The 21,173-nt window shown below is 35.5% G+C and overlaps 2 protein-coding genes and 1 pseudogene across 4 annotated transcripts; 2 read left to right on the forward strand and 1 right to left on the reverse strand.

Annotated features, from left to right (window-relative positions):
* Positions 1–2,351: 2,351 nt before the first annotated feature.
* On the forward strand, positions 2,352–6,148 carry LOC143566771 (serine/threonine protein phosphatase 2A 57 kDa regulatory subunit B' kappa isoform-like). Of its 3 annotated transcripts, XM_077053378.1 has the most exons (4): positions 2,352–2,433; positions 3,391–4,586; positions 5,458–5,772; positions 5,807–6,148. In XM_077053378.1, exons 1-3 carry the CDS (start codon positions 2,406–2,408, stop codon positions 5,767–5,769), a joined length of 1,536 nt encoding a protein of 511 aa, XP_076909493.1. In that variant the 5' UTR covers positions 2,352–2,405; the 3' UTR covers positions 5,770–5,772; positions 5,807–6,148. The 3 variants fall into 3 exon arrangements, with proteins under 3 accessions (XP_076909493.1, XP_076909492.1, XP_076909494.1); XM_077053377.1 differs by having other exon boundaries at positions 5,458–6,145; XM_077053379.1 differs by lacking the exon at positions 2,352–2,433 and adding an exon at positions 2,474–2,589 and having other exon boundaries at positions 5,458–6,141.
* A 2,535-nt stretch (positions 6,149–8,683) lies between these two features.
* LOC143566772 (cytochrome b561, DM13 and DOMON domain-containing protein At5g54830 pseudogene) lies at positions 8,684–11,541 on the forward strand (annotated as a pseudogene).
* A 1,853-nt stretch (positions 11,542–13,394) lies between these two features.
* Positions 13,395–17,436, reverse strand: LOC143566783 (uncharacterized). Its single transcript, XM_077053390.1, has 6 exons — positions 17,258–17,436; positions 15,526–15,790; positions 14,359–14,605; positions 14,114–14,266; positions 13,761–14,032; positions 13,395–13,659 (listed from the first exon to the last, which is right to left on the reverse strand). The coding sequence occupies exons 1-6, from the start codon at positions 17,434–17,436 to the stop codon at positions 13,501–13,503; spliced, it is 1,275 nt and encodes a 424-aa protein (XP_076909505.1). The 3' UTR covers positions 13,395–13,500.
* Between the last annotated feature and the right edge of the window lie 3,737 nt (positions 17,437–21,173).

A 21,173-nucleotide genomic window follows, 5' to 3' on the forward strand; every position in this document is an offset into this window, starting at 1 on the left:
TATACCAAGTGTTGTCATCCAGAACTTAACCAGAGAATCTCATAAATACAATGGAACACACTACTTAAAGTTTAGCAACAAATCCATATAAACTGACAAAACTATTTTCCTATCAAGAATCAAACCGAACCGAACCGAACCATGGCATTTTTCTTACTTTTATAAATCCTATAACTATAGTAAGTCATATAAACCATATTCCATTTATGTTATAATATACTGGTTCTACATTTTTTAGGATTCGATGATGGGTTAAACAGTTAAAATATTTCACTTTATTCAAGTTGTAAGCCTGTGCTTTCGGTTAGCATTTAAAAAACTAATTTTTACACAAGTGGCAAGCCTTAATTTGCTTTTATAAATTTCAATCAAATAAAGTACTTTTTGCTTTTATAATTTTTCTCTCTTTTGTTGGAATTCACTAAAAGACAAAAGCAATATTTCAAACAAGCATATGTAAGCTTAAGCTTAAGTCAGTTGTATCTGATTTAAGTTTTAATTTGATTCGAAAGATAACACTTTGAAAAAGCAAAATCTAATCGTAAGCTTAAATAATAAAGAAAATGGCTTTTACAGAGATGTTTAAGATTTTTTTATAAAAAGTATAAAGTTATTTTATATTGAAATAGAACATTTAAATAAATGGTTTAAAACTATGAATTTAAAAAAATTATTTCCTATTAAAGATTATAAACAAGTTGAGTTTGATTTTGTCTTTTGTCTAAGCTTAAATTCATTTCGTTTCAAGCGTTATATCTAAAGCTTGAATTCATCTTGAGAGTACCCTTTTCAAGCTCGAGTTTAACCTACAATTGCTTTTCAGACAAAAGTTTGTCTCGATTAATTTTTTTATCAAGTATTAATTATTTTATTTATATAGTTATATAGGATTTTGATCAAATACAAATGAATTATCTAGAAACCTATTAAAATATTAATTTGTCATATAAATAATTTTAACAAGTAAACTAAATTCATATGTGGTCTAGTGACTAGCAATATTAAGGCGAGTATAAAATATCAAAACACGTTCTTCCTTTATAGTTGAAAAATAACAAAAATGTAGATTTATAATTACCATATAAAACTATGTGTTGTGATTCAACTCACCATCAAGATTCAACATATCATATTATATCACCTGATGTTGACCGGGCATCGTTGTGGTGGGTGAGCAATAGCGCCAGCCAAAGCGTTTACTCCATTCCACGACTGCCCATTAGCGCCTGTGGCCCAACTCACACCTCATCAATACTGCCCCCCGCTAACTTGAACATGTTGTGGTGTGCGTGAGTGACGTGACAGCTAGGTGGGCAATTACATCCCTATGGGAGCCTCATAACACACATTCTAAGAGCATTCTCATCTCATTCACCATCCATATCCATACAATTAAACTAAAAATAACTGCATTTTTTTTCTCATTTTTAATTAAATAATATTTTTTATGCTTTATAATTATTTTTTCTCTATCATCCACTCACAACTACTTTTATAAAATATTAAAGAATCATACGGTATTAATTGTGAAAATCTAAATTTAACTTTCACGTATAATATGTTCTTCCTTGTCTACTCACAACCACTAATAATCATACCATATAATTTACAAAACTCATCACATATTTATAAGGAACAAGCTGAGAATGTTATGGACTTAGAGGTGCAAACGAGCCGAGTCGAGCTCCAGCTCGACTAGGCTCGAGCCCGGCTCGTCTAACTTACATGGAGCTCGAGCTCGGCTCACTTCGAGCTCTATTTTCAAAGCTCGAGCTCGGCTTGTGAGTAGATTTTCAAGCTCGAGCTCGGATCGGGCTCGGCTCGTTTACTATTTATTAATTAATTTTTATATATTTATAAATATTTTCACACATATTTTTTTCAATTATAATTTACATATAAAATAATATATATTAAAAGATTATATAAATGGCATGCTTGTTTAAGCTCGCGAACCGGCTCGAGCTTGATAAGTGAAGCTCGGGCTCGTTTATTAAATGAGCTTACTTTAAGCTCGGGCTCAATCGAGTTTTTTCACAAACCGATCTCGAGTAGCTCACGAGCATCTCGACTCGTTTGCACCCTAGTTGTGGCAATGCTAACCATTAATAAATAACAAAAAAGCAAGTCATCAACCCATACAATACTCTAGACACAAGAACATGAACATTAAGTTTGAAACAATATTAAGCTCAAACTTTCACTCTTTAATATTCCAACTCCATTTCTTGGATCCTTACCTAAATAAAGAGGCAGACAGAGAGATGGGCTCCATCTTCACATTATTATTATTATGTCTGCAAAATCAAAATTTTTTACCTGAAATTTCTCTCTCTTCCAGCTTTCTATCTCATTTGCATGTCTCCTTCTCTCTGATTCTCTCTCACTCTCTCTCTCTCAAATCCATGTCCATTTTTGTCCCTGAAAGTCCAGGTATATTATTATTATTATTATTATTATTATTATTCTCCATATATAAATATATATATATATATGTATATGTATAGATCTTCTGTGAACACCTGATGCTTCTTCAGTGCTCTGACTTTTAGATTATTATTATATTACTGTCTTCTTCAATCTTTTAATGTAACCCTACTGGCATTATGAAATTTTTATTCTTGTTACAGTGTGCTGCTGACACATAATTGTTAAAGTTGTATCATTTTTTTTTATTTTTTATTTTTATAATTTTGGGGGTTTAGGGCTTTTTATGATCTGGAGTTGCATTCCAGTTTCTGTGTCGTGAGTTAGTAGATCTTGAACTGGTTTCAGTCTTTCAGATCTGCAAATTACTGTACTAGCCTTTTCTTCTTGCCTTCAGTTTTTGTATGGTTTTGAGTGTGTTCTGGATCTGTTTGTATGTTTTGGTTGTGTAGTTTATGAGTGATGAGTGTTATGTTTTCTTGTGAAGTTCATTTTTTTCTTATAAAATGAGTTTTTTTCATAAAAAAAAAATTTCTTGAGAAGTATATTTTTTTACAATGGATATTATTAGGGATTTTTTAAAATGTTTTTCTTGAATCATTTTCTTGAAAAGCTTTAATCTTTATGATATAAGATTTAGATCATTGGAGTGGCATTAGTTTTTTTTTTATAAATATTTTATATAAATTTTTTTTTTCATTTAAGATAAGATGATTAAGATCATAGCTATGAATATTAGATTTTCTTGATATATTTTCTTTGAAGTTCAAAGTTTCTCATATTAGGTGAAATTATGTAGGGAATTGTTCTTGAATATATGCAATTAATTATTTTGCTAATTAGGAAAATGAATTTCTTTTCACCTTTATGCTCCTAGAATCTGTTTATTATATCCCTTAATATATTTAATAATTTCTTGATTTTTTTTTTTTGCTAATCATGATTTTAATATGTGTATTCCAGGCTTATTATTGGCTGCAAATTCAACTATTCCTACTATGCTTAAACAAATTCTTGCAAAACTCCCCCGAAAATCATCAAAACCGAATCAAAATTGTTCAGACGGGAGCAATGCAACCGGAACCACAACCACAACTACTAATTTAACCAACAATGGCAGCTTCACCAACACGTGTAATGTTATTTCAAGTCGATTAAACGTGGTTAAGAAGATGTCATCATCCATCTTCCCAACATCCAACAGTGACATGATCCAGCCGCATTTATCCTTTAAAGATGTCCAAAATTCAGAAAAATCAAGACTTTTGATCAGTAAGTTGAATCTTTGTTCGATTGTATACGATTTTAACGATCAAGATAAAGATAATACAGAGAAAGACCAAAAACGCCAACTTTTAGTCGAAATTCTTGATTTTCTTGGGTCGGATACGGTAAAACTCACCGAACCCGCCATGTCAGCGATGTGTAAAACATGTGGGGCCAATCTTTTTCGCGAGTTCCCTCCAAAAAACTCCAACTTGCCACGTGGCGAGACCGAAGATGAAGATTTATGGTTTGATCCATCATGGTCACATTTACAACTTATTTATGATATACTCCTTAGATTTGTTAGTTTAAATTCTCTTGATTCAAAAGTTGCTAAACAATATATCGATCAACCGTTCTTGTTAAAACTACTAAATCTTTTCGACTCTGAGGATCCACGAGAACGCGAGTGTTTGAAGTCGGTTTTACATAGAATTTATGGCAAGTTTATGGTTCACCGACCGTTTATCCGAATGGCGGTCAGCAATATAATGTACCAGTTTGTTTATGAAACCGGAAAACACAACGGGATTGCTGAATTGCTCGAGATTTTCGGGAGTGTGATTAGTGGATTCACTCTGCCATTAAAGAAAGAACACAAAATGTTTTTGTCACGGGTTTTGATTCCCCTTCATAAACCGAAATCCATTGGTAGCTACCACCACCAGTTAACGTATTGTGTGGTTCAGTTTATAGAAAAGGATCCGAGGCTTGCAAGTGTTGTGATAAATGGGCTGCTAAAATATTGGCCCGTGACGAGCAGTCAGAAGCAGTTGATGGTTTTGAGTGAGTTGGAAGAATTGCTCGAGATAATTCGGACCGATGAGTTTGAGAAAATTATGTTTCCATTGTTTCGACGTATACGTTGTTGTCTTGACAGCTACCATTTTCAGGTAATTTAATGTTTTACTATTTTTATGTTTATGATGTTAGATGGTAGATGTTTAACTATTTCGACCCGTTAGCCCATAAACGGGTTGATTCAAGATAATTTCTCTAATGGGTTAGAGGTGTACAATTCAATGATTGGGTAAAACTGAAGCGGGATTGAACGGGTCAAACGGGTCGAAAGCGTATTCAAAATGCATAGAATCTGATAAATCCTATCACTTCAAATATTTATTATCATATAGTTTCTTAGTCTTATTTTACACATCATTTTCTTATAAAGTTTTATGAGACAAAAAGTGTTTGCAGGGCCCGGCCCGACCCAACACTACAATTCAATGGTTGCTCAAAACTGAAGCGGGATTGAACGGGTCGAAAGTCACTCGAAAGCGTATTCAAAATGCATAGAATCTGATCAATCTTATCATTTTAAATATTCATTGTCATATAGCTCTTAATCTTATTTTATACATCATTTTCTTATAAAGTTTTAAGGGAAAAAAGTGTTTGCAGGCCTGGCCCGGCCCAGCCCAACCCAATTCCCATACCAAAGATTTGCCTCTTTTTACTGCTGCATTTGAAGTATTTACAATTCAATAAAGTGTATTATTATAACAATAGTTTTTTGTAATTATTTAATAATAAATTAGAGATTTAAAAATGAAAATGCAAACAAGCATTGGCTGGTCAACCTGGTCCAATCTATCCTGGAATTTACGTGTTTGACCCAAACCCGTTTTGTCATGTTACGTGACCCGACGTGAGCTGTATACCACTTGACCAACTTGGGTTGGTTCGGTTTGATATTATAGTCTAGTGGTATATAGACTTGCATTCATAAATACTAATGTAAGCGTTAATAATATTAACGTTTAGGTGGCGGAACGAGCACATTTCTTATGGAACAACGAGCACATACGTCGTCTTATAATGAGTAACCGGCAAGTAATCATGCCTATTGTCTTCTCCTCAATACAACAAAACTCAAAGAGCCATCGAAACCGCACGGTTCTCAACCTAGCACAAAATGTCATGAAAATGTTTCACGAGGCGGATGAACAGTTGGTGCTTTCATGTCAAGGTAAGGCCGAGGAGGACAAATCAGCCACGAACGTGGCGGATGAGAGGCGGAGATTGACATGGGAGCACCTTGAAACCGTTGCAGGTAATGTTATCTCGTGCCAGTGATCAGTAATGTTAATGTACTTGTTACGGTTTTAAGAAGCGCTTAGAACGGGCTTCTAGAGATGTCACAAAATGGCATGAGAAGGCCCTTGTTTAATATTTTGGTTTTTTGAGGTTTGAGAATGTTTTTGATCTCATTTCAACAATGGTGTTTATGTATATTAATGGCGCCGCTTCATTCTTTTGGTTATGTTGTATTTTGTAACTTAGTGTCCATCATTATGACTTAAATCTTGCATGTGACAAGATGGTAGGAAGATGGTTCGTCAAATCATTTGACAATGGTCGCCTTATTTATATGACTTGGTTTAGTAAAACACGAGCGGCTCTGAGACGTTTTGGTCCCAAGCCGTGAGAGAACGTATCATGTACGTTGACGTGAGACGTTTCTATGTAGAACCAGATAAGCTTTATTACCATGTAGTTATGGAATGCCAAAGAATTTTGGTAAAATGTAGGGATATTAATCCATCCGGTTTCTATCGGTTTGATAAATTATGGGCTAACCAGTAACAACAGTTTCGGGAAACAATAAACCAAACCGAGCGGGTTGATGAAGTTTTACCAGAGATCGGCTTGTGAAAAGGCTCGATCGAGCCGAGTTTAATCGAGCCTGGGCCTTAGCTTGAGCCTAAAAGTAAGCTCGTTTAATAAACGAGCCCGAGCTTCACTTATCAAGCTTGAGCCAGCTCACGAGCCTAAACGAGTCTACTTTTTATATAATTTTGACCATATATTATACCAAAGGGCCCAATCATAGATTATTGTGTGATACCTCTAGGCTCGAATAAGTTCGGGTTATAAAATGAATTGATTTGGTCATTTTTGGTTAAAACAGGTTTGGTTAGAAATTGGTTCGGGTTGGAAACCAGTTTTTGGAGGAAAAAGCTTGAACCTATAGGAACCGATTCGATCAAGTCATTTTAGTAGAAATCAGAAACACAAACCGTTTTTGATCCACATAACCGATTTAACACGAACCTATGCAATCGGTTTGATTTGACACTTATTTATCTAAAAAAAGTAACTTTTGAAACACATCTGAAGAATTGTACTTGCAATGGATAGTGAGTGAATACCAAACAATTAAAAAGGTAAATGACAAAGAATAAAATTATCGCATCATGAAAGTAAAACAATTTTTGTAAACCATCTTTGTACCCTAGGTAAACCGTTATCTTGTTGTAAGATTATATAAAGGGATGTGATGTTCATACGGTTCTATACGGCTCGTATAGGGCTATATAGGCCGTATTAGTCACACATGATTGCCAAGTGTACGCAAGGGACACAAAAACAGCTTTTTGCAGCCTATACGACCTGGTATAGGCGTGACACAAACTGACACGACTCAGGGTCTATACGACTCATGTTTATAAATGTACGCACATGTAATTAGTTAAGGTCAACTTAGCAACTGGAAGAATAAACAGTAAGATTGAGTACCTTGGTAAGCTCTAATAATATCTAAACTCTTGTTGCTATCTATGGCATTGACAATTTAGCCTATAATAATCACAAGTTAAACACAAAGAACCATCATAAACATAAACAAAATTAAGTGGTGGTGATATGGTTACTTTTGTTGTCGGTAGCTAAGACTATCTATTGTGAGGCTTCGATGGCTCTGGATTCATTCTCTAATATTGTGTCATATCGTGTTGACCGGATGCTGATTAGGCCTCGGATAAAGCCCTCTGATTTACCCATTAGAGCATCTACAACAACAAATCATAACAAACCGCCATATAAACGTCACATCATATTCCAAACTTTTCTTAAAAACTCTCACCTTTTCTATAACTTTCCCAACACTATTAAAATAAAGCCCTTTAATTTGCCCATTAGAGCATCTACAACAACAATCATAACAAACCGTCATATAAACGTCATATCATATTCCAAATTTTTCTTAAAAACTCTCACTTTTTCTATAACAAACTTTCACAAGACGCATTAAAAATATTATAATTGTATATGTATGTAATATATGTATACATGCATGTGAGAGAGGGTGGCCCCACAAACCTCACCCCCACAAATTTTCTTCACGAAAAGGGAAGTTTGTCACCCCAAGTTCATTCATTCGCCACATCATCTGAACCTTTGGTTGCTTAGCCTGTTGTAGATGCTTTTAGTGTCTGTTAGTGGGTTCGCGACTGCCTGTTGACACCCCATCGTTGACACCCGTTGTGGTGCTCGCAAGTGACGTGACACAAATTCATCGTTCGCGATCCCGTTGGCCTTGCCGCAACTAGGGGTGAAAACAAGTCGGGAGCTCGATCTCGGCTCGTTCAATTTACACGGAGCTCTAGCTCGGCTCGTTTACTATTTATTAATTAATTTTTATATATTTATAATATTTTTGCATATTTTTTAATTATAATTTTATGTATAAAATAATATATTTTATTTAGTTATTTGCAGTTATTTTTTTTATAGTTTATAACATTATATATTGTAATTAACAATTATTAAGCATATATATCAAAAAATTATATAAATGACAGGTTCGTTTAAGCTCGCGAGTCGATTTCTCTGACTTGTTTATTAAGCGAGCTTACATTCATGAGCCAATCTCGAGTAACTCATGAACAACTCGTCTCGTTTGCACCCGTAGGCCGTAGCCACAATAGACGGTCTATAAATTATTTAAGATTATTTTGCTTTTCCAAAAACTTTTCCCAAGTTCCATGTCTCCATCTTTGACCCGGATAACAAATAGACCTTTGACTTTAATATTATTTCCTTCGCATAATATTATTATTTTTCCATCCCTCTAGACCGCCGCAGAATCCACCTCCCACCACCGTTCTCCGGCGACTAAATCCGGTAAGTTCGACGCCGTTCCTTAAAACCTTCAAAACCCACTTCAATCATCCAAAACCCAGATCGAATCTCACTTCTTTCACCAAAATCAATGGCAATTTCACACTTAATTTTGCTAATTTCATCATGCGTTCTTATAACCCTGTTTGTACCCATCAAACCCGATCCGTTAAATTGCAGTCAATCCAACACTAGTTTAGTTAATTTCACTTCTCAATTTGTCATGGTTCAGCATCAATTGAGAGGATCTTTTAGTATTATTAATGATTGTTCGTTTAGGGTTAGTGAATTTGATATGCTTCCTGGGGGTTCTCATGTTCATTGGTGGGGTGCTTTAGGTGATGATTATGATAATTTGACATCTGGGTTTGTTATATCTGAAGATCAATTGGATAGTATTACTTATAAAAATGATAGCTTTACTGTTAATTTGATGAGTAATGTTAGTTGGGATCATATTAAGGTTGTATCTGTTTGGGATTCTGATATGGATTCTGATTTCGGGCATGTTTCGTTACCCGATTCGGGTAATTTGGCATCGAATGATTCAAGTGTGCAGCCGACAATGTTTGAAAACTGTAAGGTGTTATCGGATACGTATCGGTTAAGATGGACGTTGAATGAAGAGGATAATGTGATTGATATTGGGTTAGAGGGTGCGGTCGGGATTCAGAACTATATGGCGTTTGGGTGGACGGAACCAGACCGGGAGCATGATCATATGCTTAAGGCTGATGTGGCGGTGACGGGTTTTACCGAAGAGGGTGTGCCTTTTGCGGATGATTATTATATTACAAAGTATAGTGAGTGTATGAAGAACGATGATGGTACGGTCGAGGGTGTGTGTCCCGATACTATGTATAATGTTTCGGATTCGGTTGACACGGTGAACAATACTCGGTTGGTTTACGCTCATAGGAAAGACGGGGTGTCGTTTGTTCGGTTTCAAAGACCGTTGAATTCGTTAGACAAGAAGTATGATTGGGATATTAATGTTACGGCCAAACGAACATGTATCTGGGCCGATTCAATTCGACCGTATTACCTTCCGCAAAACCACGGTAAGACTTACGGGCACGTCCACGTAATGTTTCCGAGCGGGTTAACGATTGTGTTGGGCCACTTGATGCAGAAGATAAGGAAGATCAAGAGTTGCTAATCGCAGACAAGAAAGAACCGATCGTTGTCACTTCGGGCCCTGCTTAGCGTTATCCAAACCCACCAAACCCGTCAAAGGTTTTGTATTTAAACAAGAAAGAATCACCTGTTTTGCGAGTCGAACGAGGTGTGCCTGTAACGTTCTCGATACAAGCGGGTCATGACGTGGCATTTTACATCACGTCGGACTCGCTTGGCGGGAATGCGACTTCTAGAAATATGTCGGAAACGATTTTCACGGGTGGGCCGGAAGCACAAGGGGTGCAGTCGAGTCCTAAAGAGTTGATGTGGGCCCCGGACCGAAACACACCTGATCAAGTTTATTATCAGTCGGTTTTTACACAAAAAATGGGTTGGCGGGTTCAAGTTGTTGACGGAGGGTTAACTGATATGTATAAAAACAGCGTTCTGTTAGACGATCAACAAGTTAATTTCTTTTGGACATTATCGGATAAATCGATATCGATAGCGGCCCGTGGCGAGAAGAAAAGCGGGTATCTTGCGATCGGGTTCGGGTCAGAAATGGAGAACAGTTTTGCGTATGTTGGTTGGGTTGATGTTAACGGTACGGGTCGGGTCAATACGTATTGGATAGACGGGATGAACGCTCAAAGTCTCCACCTGACCAAGGAGAATTTGACATATGTCAGATGCAGGTCGGAAAACGGTGTCATAACGCTCGAGTTTACCCGCCCATTGGATCCGGGGTGTAACCGAAAAGAACGAAAAGAGTGTAATAATATTATTGAACCGACAACTCCTCTCAAAGTGATCTGGGCCATGGGGGCAAAATGGTCATCTGACCATTTGACCGAAAGTAACATGCATTCGGTAAAAAGTAATAAACCGATTCGGGTTTCGCTTATTCGTGGATCGGCTGAAGCCGAGGAGGATATAAGGCCCGTGTTAGCGGTTCATGGGTTCATGATGTTTCTTGCTTGGGGCATGTTTCTTCCGGGCGGGATTCTAGCTGCCCGGTTCACAAAACATCTGCCCGGTGACATCTGGTTTAAAGTTCATGTGTACTTACAATACGCAGGTTTAGTAATCACGTTTCTCGGGATTCTTTTTGCGGTTGCTGAGCTTCACGGGTTTTATCTCGGCTCGTTACATGTCAAATTTGGATTCTTGACGATTCTCATGGGTTGCATGCAGCCCGTTAACGCGTACTTCCGGCCCAAAAAGGGGGAAAACGAAAATTCATCAACGAAAAGGGTAAGATGGGCGTTGATCGTTTGGGTATTGTTAGGCGGTCTTGCATTTTTGTATTTAGAATATAATAAAAGGCGGAAGCAGGAGAACGATACGATGATGAAAATACCCTTGGGTTAAGATGGGCGTTGATCGTTTGGGTATTGTTAGGCGGTCTTGCATTTTTGTATTTAGAATATAATAAAAGGCGGAAGCAGGAGACGGTTACACATGGCAGTTGGGTTTTAGGTAATTCGGAAGACGAGGATGCAGATCTTTTAAGATCAAATGGGAATCATCGGGAAAACGATTCGGTTATGTCTGAAAGAGGGGAAGTTCAGATGGAACCAGTGTCAGGTGGGAGGTATACGGTTATCTAAATGTCGGGCTGTTTTCAAGATTTGGTAGCCCATTATTATTCGGTTTTCATTTTTTATATCAACGATGTCGGCCCGGTTACCAGTTTTGATCTTGATGGCTTGTGTGTGTAATTAACATATATGCAGGTTCTTGAGGGATAATGATATTTTTATGTACCTTTTTTTTTAACAGTCAATACATTTGTTATATTCATATACAGTTAACATATTTGCAAGTTATTTTTAATGCTTAATTATTTAATGTTTATGATGCTAGATGGTACATGCCTGGGTTCAAATTTGGTGCATAAAGGGTGGCACATAGACATGGTAATTTCGACCCATTAGCACATGAACAGGTTGATTTAGGATATTTTCTCTAACAGGTTAGAGCGGTACAATCCAATGATTGCTTAAAACTGAAACAGGTCAAACGGGTCGAAAATCACACGAAAGTGCATTCCAAATGCAGAGACTGATAAAACTTATCATTTTAAATATTTATTATTATATAGTTTCTTAATCTTATTTTACACAATTTTTATATAAACTTTAAGGGCGAGAAAGTGTTTGCAGGGCCGGGCCGCAAGCCAACCCAATTCCCATATCAAAGATTTGCCCTTTTTACTGCTGCATTTGAAGTATTTACAATTCAATAAAGTGAATTATTATAACAATAGTTTTTGTAATTATTTGATACTAAATTAGAGATCTAAAAATAAAAATGCAAACAAGTATTGGTGGGTCAACTTGGTCCAATCTATCCTGGAATTTGTGTTTTACCCAAACCCGTTTTGTCATGTTACCTGACCCGACATGAGCTGTATACAAAACTTGGGTTGGTTCGGTTTGATTTTATAAACAACAAGCTCATTTCTTATGGAACAATGAGCACGTACGTCATCTCATTTCAACAATGGTGTTTATGTATATTAATGGCGTTGTGTCATTCTTTTGGTTATTTTGAATGTGACAAAGATGGAAGGAAGATGGTTTGTGCAACCAAGAAACACATGTTAAATCATTTGACAGTGGTGAATGATCCCCTTACATCTAAAAGTCGGGTTTTTTTTCTTATTATGCAACTTAGTTTTGAAAAACACGAGCAACCCTTGAGACGTTTTGGTCCCAAAATTCGTTATACGTCTCATAGACGTTTTGGTCCCAAATGTCATGAGAGCACAAAGCACATATCACATACATGTGCTCTCACGTACATGAGACGTGTAGATGTAGAACCAAGTTAACTTATTTACCATGTATGCAAGTAAATTTTGTCAGATGACAATTAGGGAAAAATTTGGGTTAAATTTATGGATGCCAAAGGATTTTGGTTAAATGTAGGGTGTTTATCCATCCCGCTTCTATTGGTTTGACAAAGTATGGACTAACTGCTAACAACAGTTTTGGGTAACAACAAACCAGACTGAGCAGGTTGGTGAGTCAGACTGGCAACGGTATATTAACTCACACTACCTCCAAAGCACATATCATAATGGTATTTCCTTTACATATTTTATTATTATTATTATTAGCTTTTATATTGCAGTTAAACTGTGACCTTATTATTAATATTATTATAATTAGTAGTAGTTTTTTATATAACTGTTAAACTTTGATTTCCTTTTTTTTGCTTCATACACATGTTCTTAGAGGCGAGGGTCTCTCTGGAAGCCACCTCTTTATTCCTTTGGATAGAGGTACGGTGTGCCTACATCCCACCCTCCCCAGACCCTACCTATAGCTCTGCTGTCGGTGGGATTTTACTGGGTATGACTGATTGATTGATTGACTACCTCCAAATAACAAACAATGCGACTTTTGTAATCGTAAAAGCTCAACCATTTAAAAAAATTAAAAGCAAAAATTGTTTAACCTAACTAACCCATTTGATGTGACGTGCACGCAGATACCAAGCAAAAATCAAGACATTGTTTGCACAACTACAAGGATTATACAGCATGCAGAAGCATATGAAGGTTGATGATAACGGCTCTCAAAGGTTTACACCACCAATCCACCATGGTCAAGTATGATAGGGCCGGACATCCGCTTACAGCTGGTTCAGGTTTAACAACAACCTGAGGGAACAGATTGTGTTAAATATGATTACAAAAGCCATTATACAATAATAATATTAAACATTTAACATTAATAAATTGAGCTAATTACCTGACAGTGCGATCAAGAGCAAGAATCATCCGCCTCTGCCACGTCCCCTCCCTCTTCTCCTACCTCGTCCCCTACCCCTTCCTCTGAACTCTCCCCTACCGTGGGCCCCGGGATCATCTCTTTCGAAACTAAACATGCTCATCCTGATATCATCAGCTTCTGTCACATGTTGACTTTGATGACCCTGAACCAATCACAACTTACCGTGTCAAATCAAATCATTCACATAATAAGAACAATAAACATGATTAAAATAAAATCACTCAAGCAAGAATGAATGCTAACATGAAAATCTTCCAGATCAAACTGGTTTTGAAGCTGTCGTGCGAGATCCTCATCTTGATTAACATTAGGGTTTTCTTGTCTCATTGAAGAGCTCCCATTGGCTCGTTTTCTCTCCCATTCTTCAAGAGTCAAAACAGAAGACTCACTATCATCTTTACCCCTCCCTCTTGGTTTCCAGCCTCTAGACTGCCCTTCATTTCGGTTAGAATTACTCATTTTCTGTAAAAGTTTTTGTGCAGCAGCCTGATTTTGCACAGGTACAGACTCGGCCACTATCATCAAGAAAACAAAAACTCAAATAAGTATTATTATGTTATAAAAGGTGAGAGCAAAATTCAACATATCATACAGACCTTCTTTTGGTCTTGCCTCAGTAGCAGGTTGTTTTTCTTCACTCTTCTCGGTAATAGAATCTGTTTTTACATTATCGCCCCCGTTACCGGCCTTTTGATCAGAAACCCGTGAGCCACTCGTCTGTAAGGAACCAGCGGGTCCAGAAGCTTTATCTGCAATTAACAAACACAAACGTGAAATAAAACAAAGTTTTTTATTGAACAAATATGCAATTTCAGAGAAAAATAAGATTTTTTGTATGAACCATAAGATCTGCTTTGTGGAGTGATCCGACGTGAAGGGGGGCCGGTCTGAAACTTCTGGAAAGGTGGTGGCCCACCAGTGTCATTACTTTGTGACAGTTTTAAAGTTGAGCGTGTAAACCCTGCATATTTTTGGTTCATCTCCCACTCTTCATATAGTGATGGAACAATACCTCCAAGAACAGTTACTACCTTTGCATTCAAGCATAAAATACCGCTGTGAATTACAACTTTATTTTCCAAGCGGATCTGTGAACCAGAACCAACAACGGAATGAGAGGATACCCTTCAGCATAATAAATTTCATTAGAAAACAGGATTCCTGGCCCTGTTGCATGCACACAACAACGTAACTACTGGAAAAAAATGATTACTTTTCAACAAGTTATGACTCAAGGCGATCATTTATCAAGAAAAAAACTCACGCAATCAAATATGTGGCACATTCGGAAGCATGCATAACAGCCACAAAATGACCATGTACGTGTAACTATTAATGTCTCAAGCTTACTCTGTAGACATGTATGATGATGTACCATGTTTACATAGATGTTATTTGCACAGCTATATATTTGTTTGTGATAATAAAACTTATAGGTAAGCACTCACCTCTTCCAAGAATTCCATCTATAAATTAGTACTCATGATAGACAAACCAAATAGACTATCAATCTTGAATGATGCAGAAAAACTAAGCAAGAATGAGCAGTTTAATCTCATTAAGTTCATTGTTTTGTAGCAGCATTTGTGGGTTAGATACCTTTAGAATCTGTTTTCAGCTCTCACGAAGTATAAAGTTATAAACGAAAAGTCAATAGTACTCTACCAGAGAATATGCATCTAAATAATTATAAAGAGATCTAGACATACGCTACCCACATTTTCTGATTTTCAGTTCATGATCAAACTTTCTTGAAAGTACGAGTAGCTCCTAAGTTCTAACATTTCATCATATTAACTCGGTTTAACGAATTACTTCATGAACACACCCCATAATGAGAAATAAACAATTTGTGATTCAATGGTGTAAGGTGAATCCGTAGACATTATACCAGCATCTAAAGAGCATGACCATAATTCATAATCCACAATCACCAAAGGCCACACACAACTGTCCTAAACTATAATCAACACATTCTAAATCTATTAAATTAATCTATTATAAGTACCTTTGTGCCTGGAACAACCTTATCAGGAAGGGAGGGAATGTGAGTGAACTCTATAGCAGTCACCTCAGAGTGTCCATCAGTGAGCTTCAATCTCAATAACCGTTTGCTGCTCGAACCACCTGAACTCTCAGCGATACTACTTTTACTTATATCCCTAGCAGAAGATACCTGCACAAAAGCACCAGTTATATGCAAATTGCTCAAGATCGCCTCGAGAAAAAGATAGATCGAGACAGGCTCAAACGAGCTTGAGCCTAAAAATAAGCTTGTTTAATAAACGAGCCTGAGCTTCACTTATCGAGCTCGAGTCAGCTCGTGAGCCTAAACAAGCCTATTATTTATATAGCTTTTATTTGAATATATATTTCAAATAATATATTTAAATTATACATAAGATTAAAATGCATGGTCGGTTACACAAAAGAGTCATCCATGTCTGATTGGGCCATATAGCAGGCTGTGGTGGTGCCATGTCAGCATTTTGTGTTTTTTTCTTTAAAAATATATCTTTTTTGGGCTGACTAACTTATGTTTACACCCGAACGTGCGGTTTTTTGGTTCAAATATGTTACTTTGTTGTATTTTGGCATGACGAAATTACTTTTTCAATTAGTTCCGGTGCCGTAACCCAACAGGAGACCAAATCTGCGCCGACTCACAACCACACCGGGCGGGTCTTACCAACAGGTACACATCGTTGTATATATATATTTTTATCATAAACTATACGAGTACCAATACTATTCTATGCGTTTGCTAATTTCTTTTTTGGGTTTATTGTCATTACTACAACTAACGTAACCGACACCATCCGTATTCACGTTGCTGCGGCGCCACAACAACGCGAGTTTTGTCACCTAATAAGTAACAACTGGTAGACGTGCCGAGCTCGAGCTTGAAAACCTACTCACAAGCCATACTCAAGCTTTCGAAATTGAGCTCGAAATGAGCCGAGCTCGAGCTCATTGTAAGTTAAACTTGCCAAGCTCGAGCTCGGCTCGCTTACACCTAGGGTTAAAAACTAAAAATACACGAACACCTACAGTTCTAATGTCAAATTTCCTACCGGAAGCTACAAATAATGCAATTAATTACTAGTGCGAGTAAAAACCTAAAAAACAAATTGATTTGCGAACACATGTAACCTGCCTGAAGAACTTTGGGACCTTGGAAATGAGTGGATTTGCGAAGCGTGGATGAATCAGGTAACGATTTGCCTCCGATTGATCGTAAGTCGGTGTTACATAGCTCTGATTCGATTGAGCGAATGGTGGTTGAAGGTCCGGAGAGTTTGGTTTCAATTAGGGTTTTGATTTGGTGGATGTGTTGAAAACACCAGCCGCTGTTAGTTAGGGTTTGAATCAAAGCATCAGAAGAAGAAGAAGTTGCCATCACTGTGAATGTGAATGCATACCAGGTGTTCGATCAATTGTTTAAACGATATAATTATAAACAACAGCAATATGGATTTTATGGGCCAACGGCTTCGGTCGGTTAACGAGTTCGGTTTATTTGGTTTCGGTTTTGTTTGTTTAATTTCGGTTAATAATCAAAATTAAATTTGGGCAAAATTTTACTTGGAAAAGAAATACTGTAAATGGATGCATAAATACATAAAATGATGGTTAAAGCTTTTATATCACCAACCACACTTTCTGTTGTAACCTGCCAAACCATTAAACACCATATCGTTCCATGCCTTCCATAAATACCATAGCGAAACAAGACAAACCGCGTGGAAAGATTTCGCCAGAATTTTGTAAACTTGTATAAATCAAGGATGTCACGAATATTAAACGCGAAAATATTCGGGACTTCATACCAACGTGAAACCGCTTGCCAAATTTCTTGGGCCAGACCACACGCCATAAAGATGTGTTTTGACGTGTGTTCAGGTAAACCACACGCCATACTCGCTTTGTTTTTCCTTCAACTTTGGGTGTGTTTGGCATTGCTTATTTAAGAGAAAAGGACTTTTAACAAAAAGGAGTTATTAACTTATAAATATTTTAAAAGAAGTTTTGAAAAAAATGTTTGGATTAGCCTATGTGTTGGGGGAAAGCCAAAATGACTAAAAATGACACTCTTTTTTAAAAGGAGTGTAATGGGTTTGAGGGTTAGAAGGGTGTAATAGGTAAATCAAACCCATTAAGTTAATAAGTTACAAATTCCTAACTTTTCCAAACCCATTTATTTTGCCTTCTCCATAAGTTAAAATCCATAAGGCCTTATGGTTTGCCAAACACCTTATACACCTTATTAACTTTTCAAAAAGTTTATAAGTTATAAGTTGATGAAAATAAGGAATCCCAAACACCCCCTTTGTGTCAAATCTTTTAACATACTAAATCCTTATTTTAGGGTTACCAATCTTTATATTTAAGTTTTTATTATCATTCTTAGTAGGTCAAGAGGTTTTGAAATATGTTTAAAATATTTAATGAATTATGTTAATATCTACTCCTAAACTACCCTAGTTATGTTCAGGATGAGCGATCAAAAGGGGCAGGCTAAAATTTTGAAGTCTTTTGTGTTCCCTTCTAAGCATCACGTGATTTCATTGTTTAATGTATGATTACATTAACAACATATATCAGATTATTGATTTTCATACCGAAAACAACATTTATAAGGCTGGATAGTTAAAAAAAGATATTAATCTCGTTGTAGTTCTAATAATTAATGTAAATGTATGTAATTTTTAAGATGGGCCACGCAATTTTGGGTTGCTCTTCAGGTTTCAGATATTTCTGTTCGGGTTTTGTCTAGGATAAAGTGACCCATGTAAATTCGGGATGGTCAGGTTTAGATCAGATTATTTGGATTTAAATGTAAAATGAAAAAAATATATTTTTATTCACAAAATATCATCATGCTAACCACTACATAAATATAACAAAAATTCAAGCATTATACGATAATGTTCATCTAAAATACTTTTATTCACTTTATTCTTTTTTATAACAATTTTTTTCACATAAAATGTTGTAACTTTGCACTTGTAAGGATTTGAGCTCGCTACCTAAGTTATGATAAGGCGAACATTGATTTTAAAATGATTGCTGTATGGTTGACCACTTGACCCCCTTCTTTCCATTTGGGTTGCGTTGGCCTGGTTTAACCAAGAAGAAAACTTTCCTCATTCTCTATTTATTCTTATAGAAAAAACACTCATTCTCTTCCACTTCATCCAATAAGAAAACTTTCCTCATTCGTTCCAATTTGTCCACGACCCCGACCGGGGCATTATAAAGACAGACAAATAATATGTTGGGAGCGAATTTAATACCACCTTTATCACCGTAAGTCTTCCACCAAACGATAAAATTTTGTCTTTTCAACTAGATAAAAATATCACAGGTTTGTAAAGTGAAGCATTGTTATTTGTGAATTTCATTCGAACCTTTTTTTAACTAAAAATGTAAGGTTATATAAATATGGGTTAGGTTCAAATAAGAAGTTTGATTTTCCTAGGAAGGCTATGAAGGAGGGTATTTTAGTCTAATACTTTAATATCAAAATTCACTTACTTTAATCTCAAAGCCTACTTAAATTAATTTCAAAAATCCACTTACATAAAACCTAGTTACATCTTCACTTATCTCTTACAACCACCGCCACCACAAACGTCACCCGCCGCCACCACAAACTTCACCCACCACCACCACCTCGCCAGAAACATCCGAAAAAACACAATGAAAAACACTATGAAAAACACAATGGAAAAATACACAATGAAAAAAAACACAATGATAAAAATACAATTGTATGACACAATGTAAATAACACAATGTAAAAAACACAATGGAAAAAAACACAATGAAAAATACTATTGTATAACACAACTAGTTTTAGAGCCCGTGTTACACACGGGATAATTCAAATTATAAAATTATAAGTAAAACAAATAATTACATAGCGTGTATGAAAAAAAATGTATTACATCTATGCTTATATCTATACAATGTGTACAAAAATTGATTTTATTTATATCACAAAATGGTTTTTTTAAATGAACTTAATAAAAAAATGTCCATGCAAAATCGTACCCGAGAATGCTTGTTTCTATTGAAAAATTCATTCTCGGTGTCATATATGTATAATTGAAAGAATTTTGGTTATGAACCAATTTCGAAAATAAAACTTCTCATATGATAGTAGTTCTAACCACTCAGTCTAAATACAAATGAGGCGTTACCTTTATTGATATATTTATCAATTTACCACCAATCAAAGGAAAGTAGGATATTAAATTGCAACAATGGATATTCTTCAAGAACTATGATTTTCAGAGCTACACCATAAAAAAGATGTTGATAAGTTTCAGAGGGCTTCTCGACTCTGACATAATGACAACATAAAAAATAACATGTTAACTCATTCAATTTTGTAAATATTTTGTTTTGTTTGAGCATAGTTTTGCATGACATGTTTTCCATACAACGTTCTGATCACCATTGAAGGAAAAATTAATGTTAACATATATAAATATTTGAAATTTGATAAAAGTTAGAAGCATTGATAGGCATAGGGGTGACATGTCGAAACTGTCGCAATCTTTTCTTAAGTTTTAATAGTTGAGGGAAAAATAATCAATTTGTCAAATCCCGAACCTTTTGATTATTTCAAAAAAATGCCCTTAAAAATAAACTTGAAACCCGAATCATGTTTAAAATTCTAACTTTCATACTTTTGACATTTTAAAGTCAACACTTTGAACCCATAACAAATTTGACAATAAATCTATTTTGCATTCTCAAACTTCTAAAAATATTCAAATTTTTATTTTTGACCCATAACAAATTTTGACCTAAATGTAGTTAACTTGTACCAAACAATCTATTTACCAACTTTTGACCCAGAAAATCAAATTTAACTTCCACAAAAAACCCGAAACAATTTTCATTTGAGAAACATGATTTGTCGTTGATTTTTGGAATTCATCAAGTATTTTGAAATATATAGTAAAATAATATGTTGATATTTATATTTATAAAAGTATATAGATATTATATAAATATAGTGTAAAAAGAAAGTGAATAATTATTGATTTATTACATATATTAGGGTATATTAGTTTTGGAGGGAAAAAATTGTGAGAATTAACCAAAACATAACAAGTGTTCTCATTTATTTTACTTTATTAGAAAAGGTAGATTTTGTAAAACACAATTCGGAAAAATACAATTTGTAAAAAACTCACTAATTTTTTTTTAATTTTTATATTACAATATGGTACTCATATAAAAGATAAAAAGACACTCGTTATTATGGTGAATATGTTTTTCAATAAAAACGTCGTTAAAAAAAGTTATGGACGTTTTAAAATTATGGGGGAATTTGGCATGTGCCTTGCAATTGGAGAGAGAAAGCCAACAAATGTGTTATTCCTTTTATGCCCTTTACATTGTGTTCACACTTGATTTCCCCCTAAACTAATCTCACCCCCCCATATTCAAAATCAACTGACAAGATTACTTCTTATCCTTCTTACAAAAAATATACTTTCTATTATAACCTAACTCAATATAAATATAAGTTAAATGTGTTTGTTGAAAATGTTATCATGTGGTTCATCAGATCAAGGACTTGGCTTGTGTACAGTGATATAATCCACGCTTAAGTTAAGGTTGGTTTTGCTTAAAAAT

The sequence above is a fragment of the Bidens hawaiensis genome, unplaced genomic scaffold (assembly GCF_021521415.1).
Source record: "Bidens hawaiensis isolate Kalapana, Puna unplaced genomic scaffold, B.hawaiensis_p1.1 tig00023051_1, whole genome shotgun sequence".
NCBI classification, from domain to species: domain Eukaryota; kingdom Viridiplantae; phylum Streptophyta; class Magnoliopsida; order Asterales; family Asteraceae; genus Bidens; species Bidens hawaiensis.

Bases quoted from the DNA above. Each gene is read 5' to 3' on its own strand.
- LOC143566771 (XM_077053378.1), top strand. From the start codon at position 2,406: ATGTCCATTTTTGTCCCTGAAAGTCCAG. The intron at 2,434-3,390 runs GTATATTATTAT...TGTGTATTCCAG, and splicing joins TTTTGTCCCTGAAAGTCCAG to GCTTATTATTGGCTGCAAAT. The intron at 4,587-5,457 runs GTAATTTAATGT...ATTAACGTTTAG, and splicing joins TTGACAGCTACCATTTTCAG to GTGGCGGAACGAGCACATTT.
- LOC143566783 (XM_077053390.1), bottom strand. From the start codon at position 17,436: ATGGCGTGTGGTTTACCTGAACACACGTCAAAACACATCTTTATGGCG. The intron at 15,791-17,257 runs GTTTGTCTTGTT...TTATTAAACAAG, and splicing joins TGGCGAAATCTTTCCACGCG to CTTATTTTTAGGCTCAAGCT. The intron at 14,267-14,358 runs GTTCATACAAAA...TGTTAATTGCAG, and splicing joins TCCACAAAGCAGATCTTATG to ATAAAGCTTCTGGACCCGCT.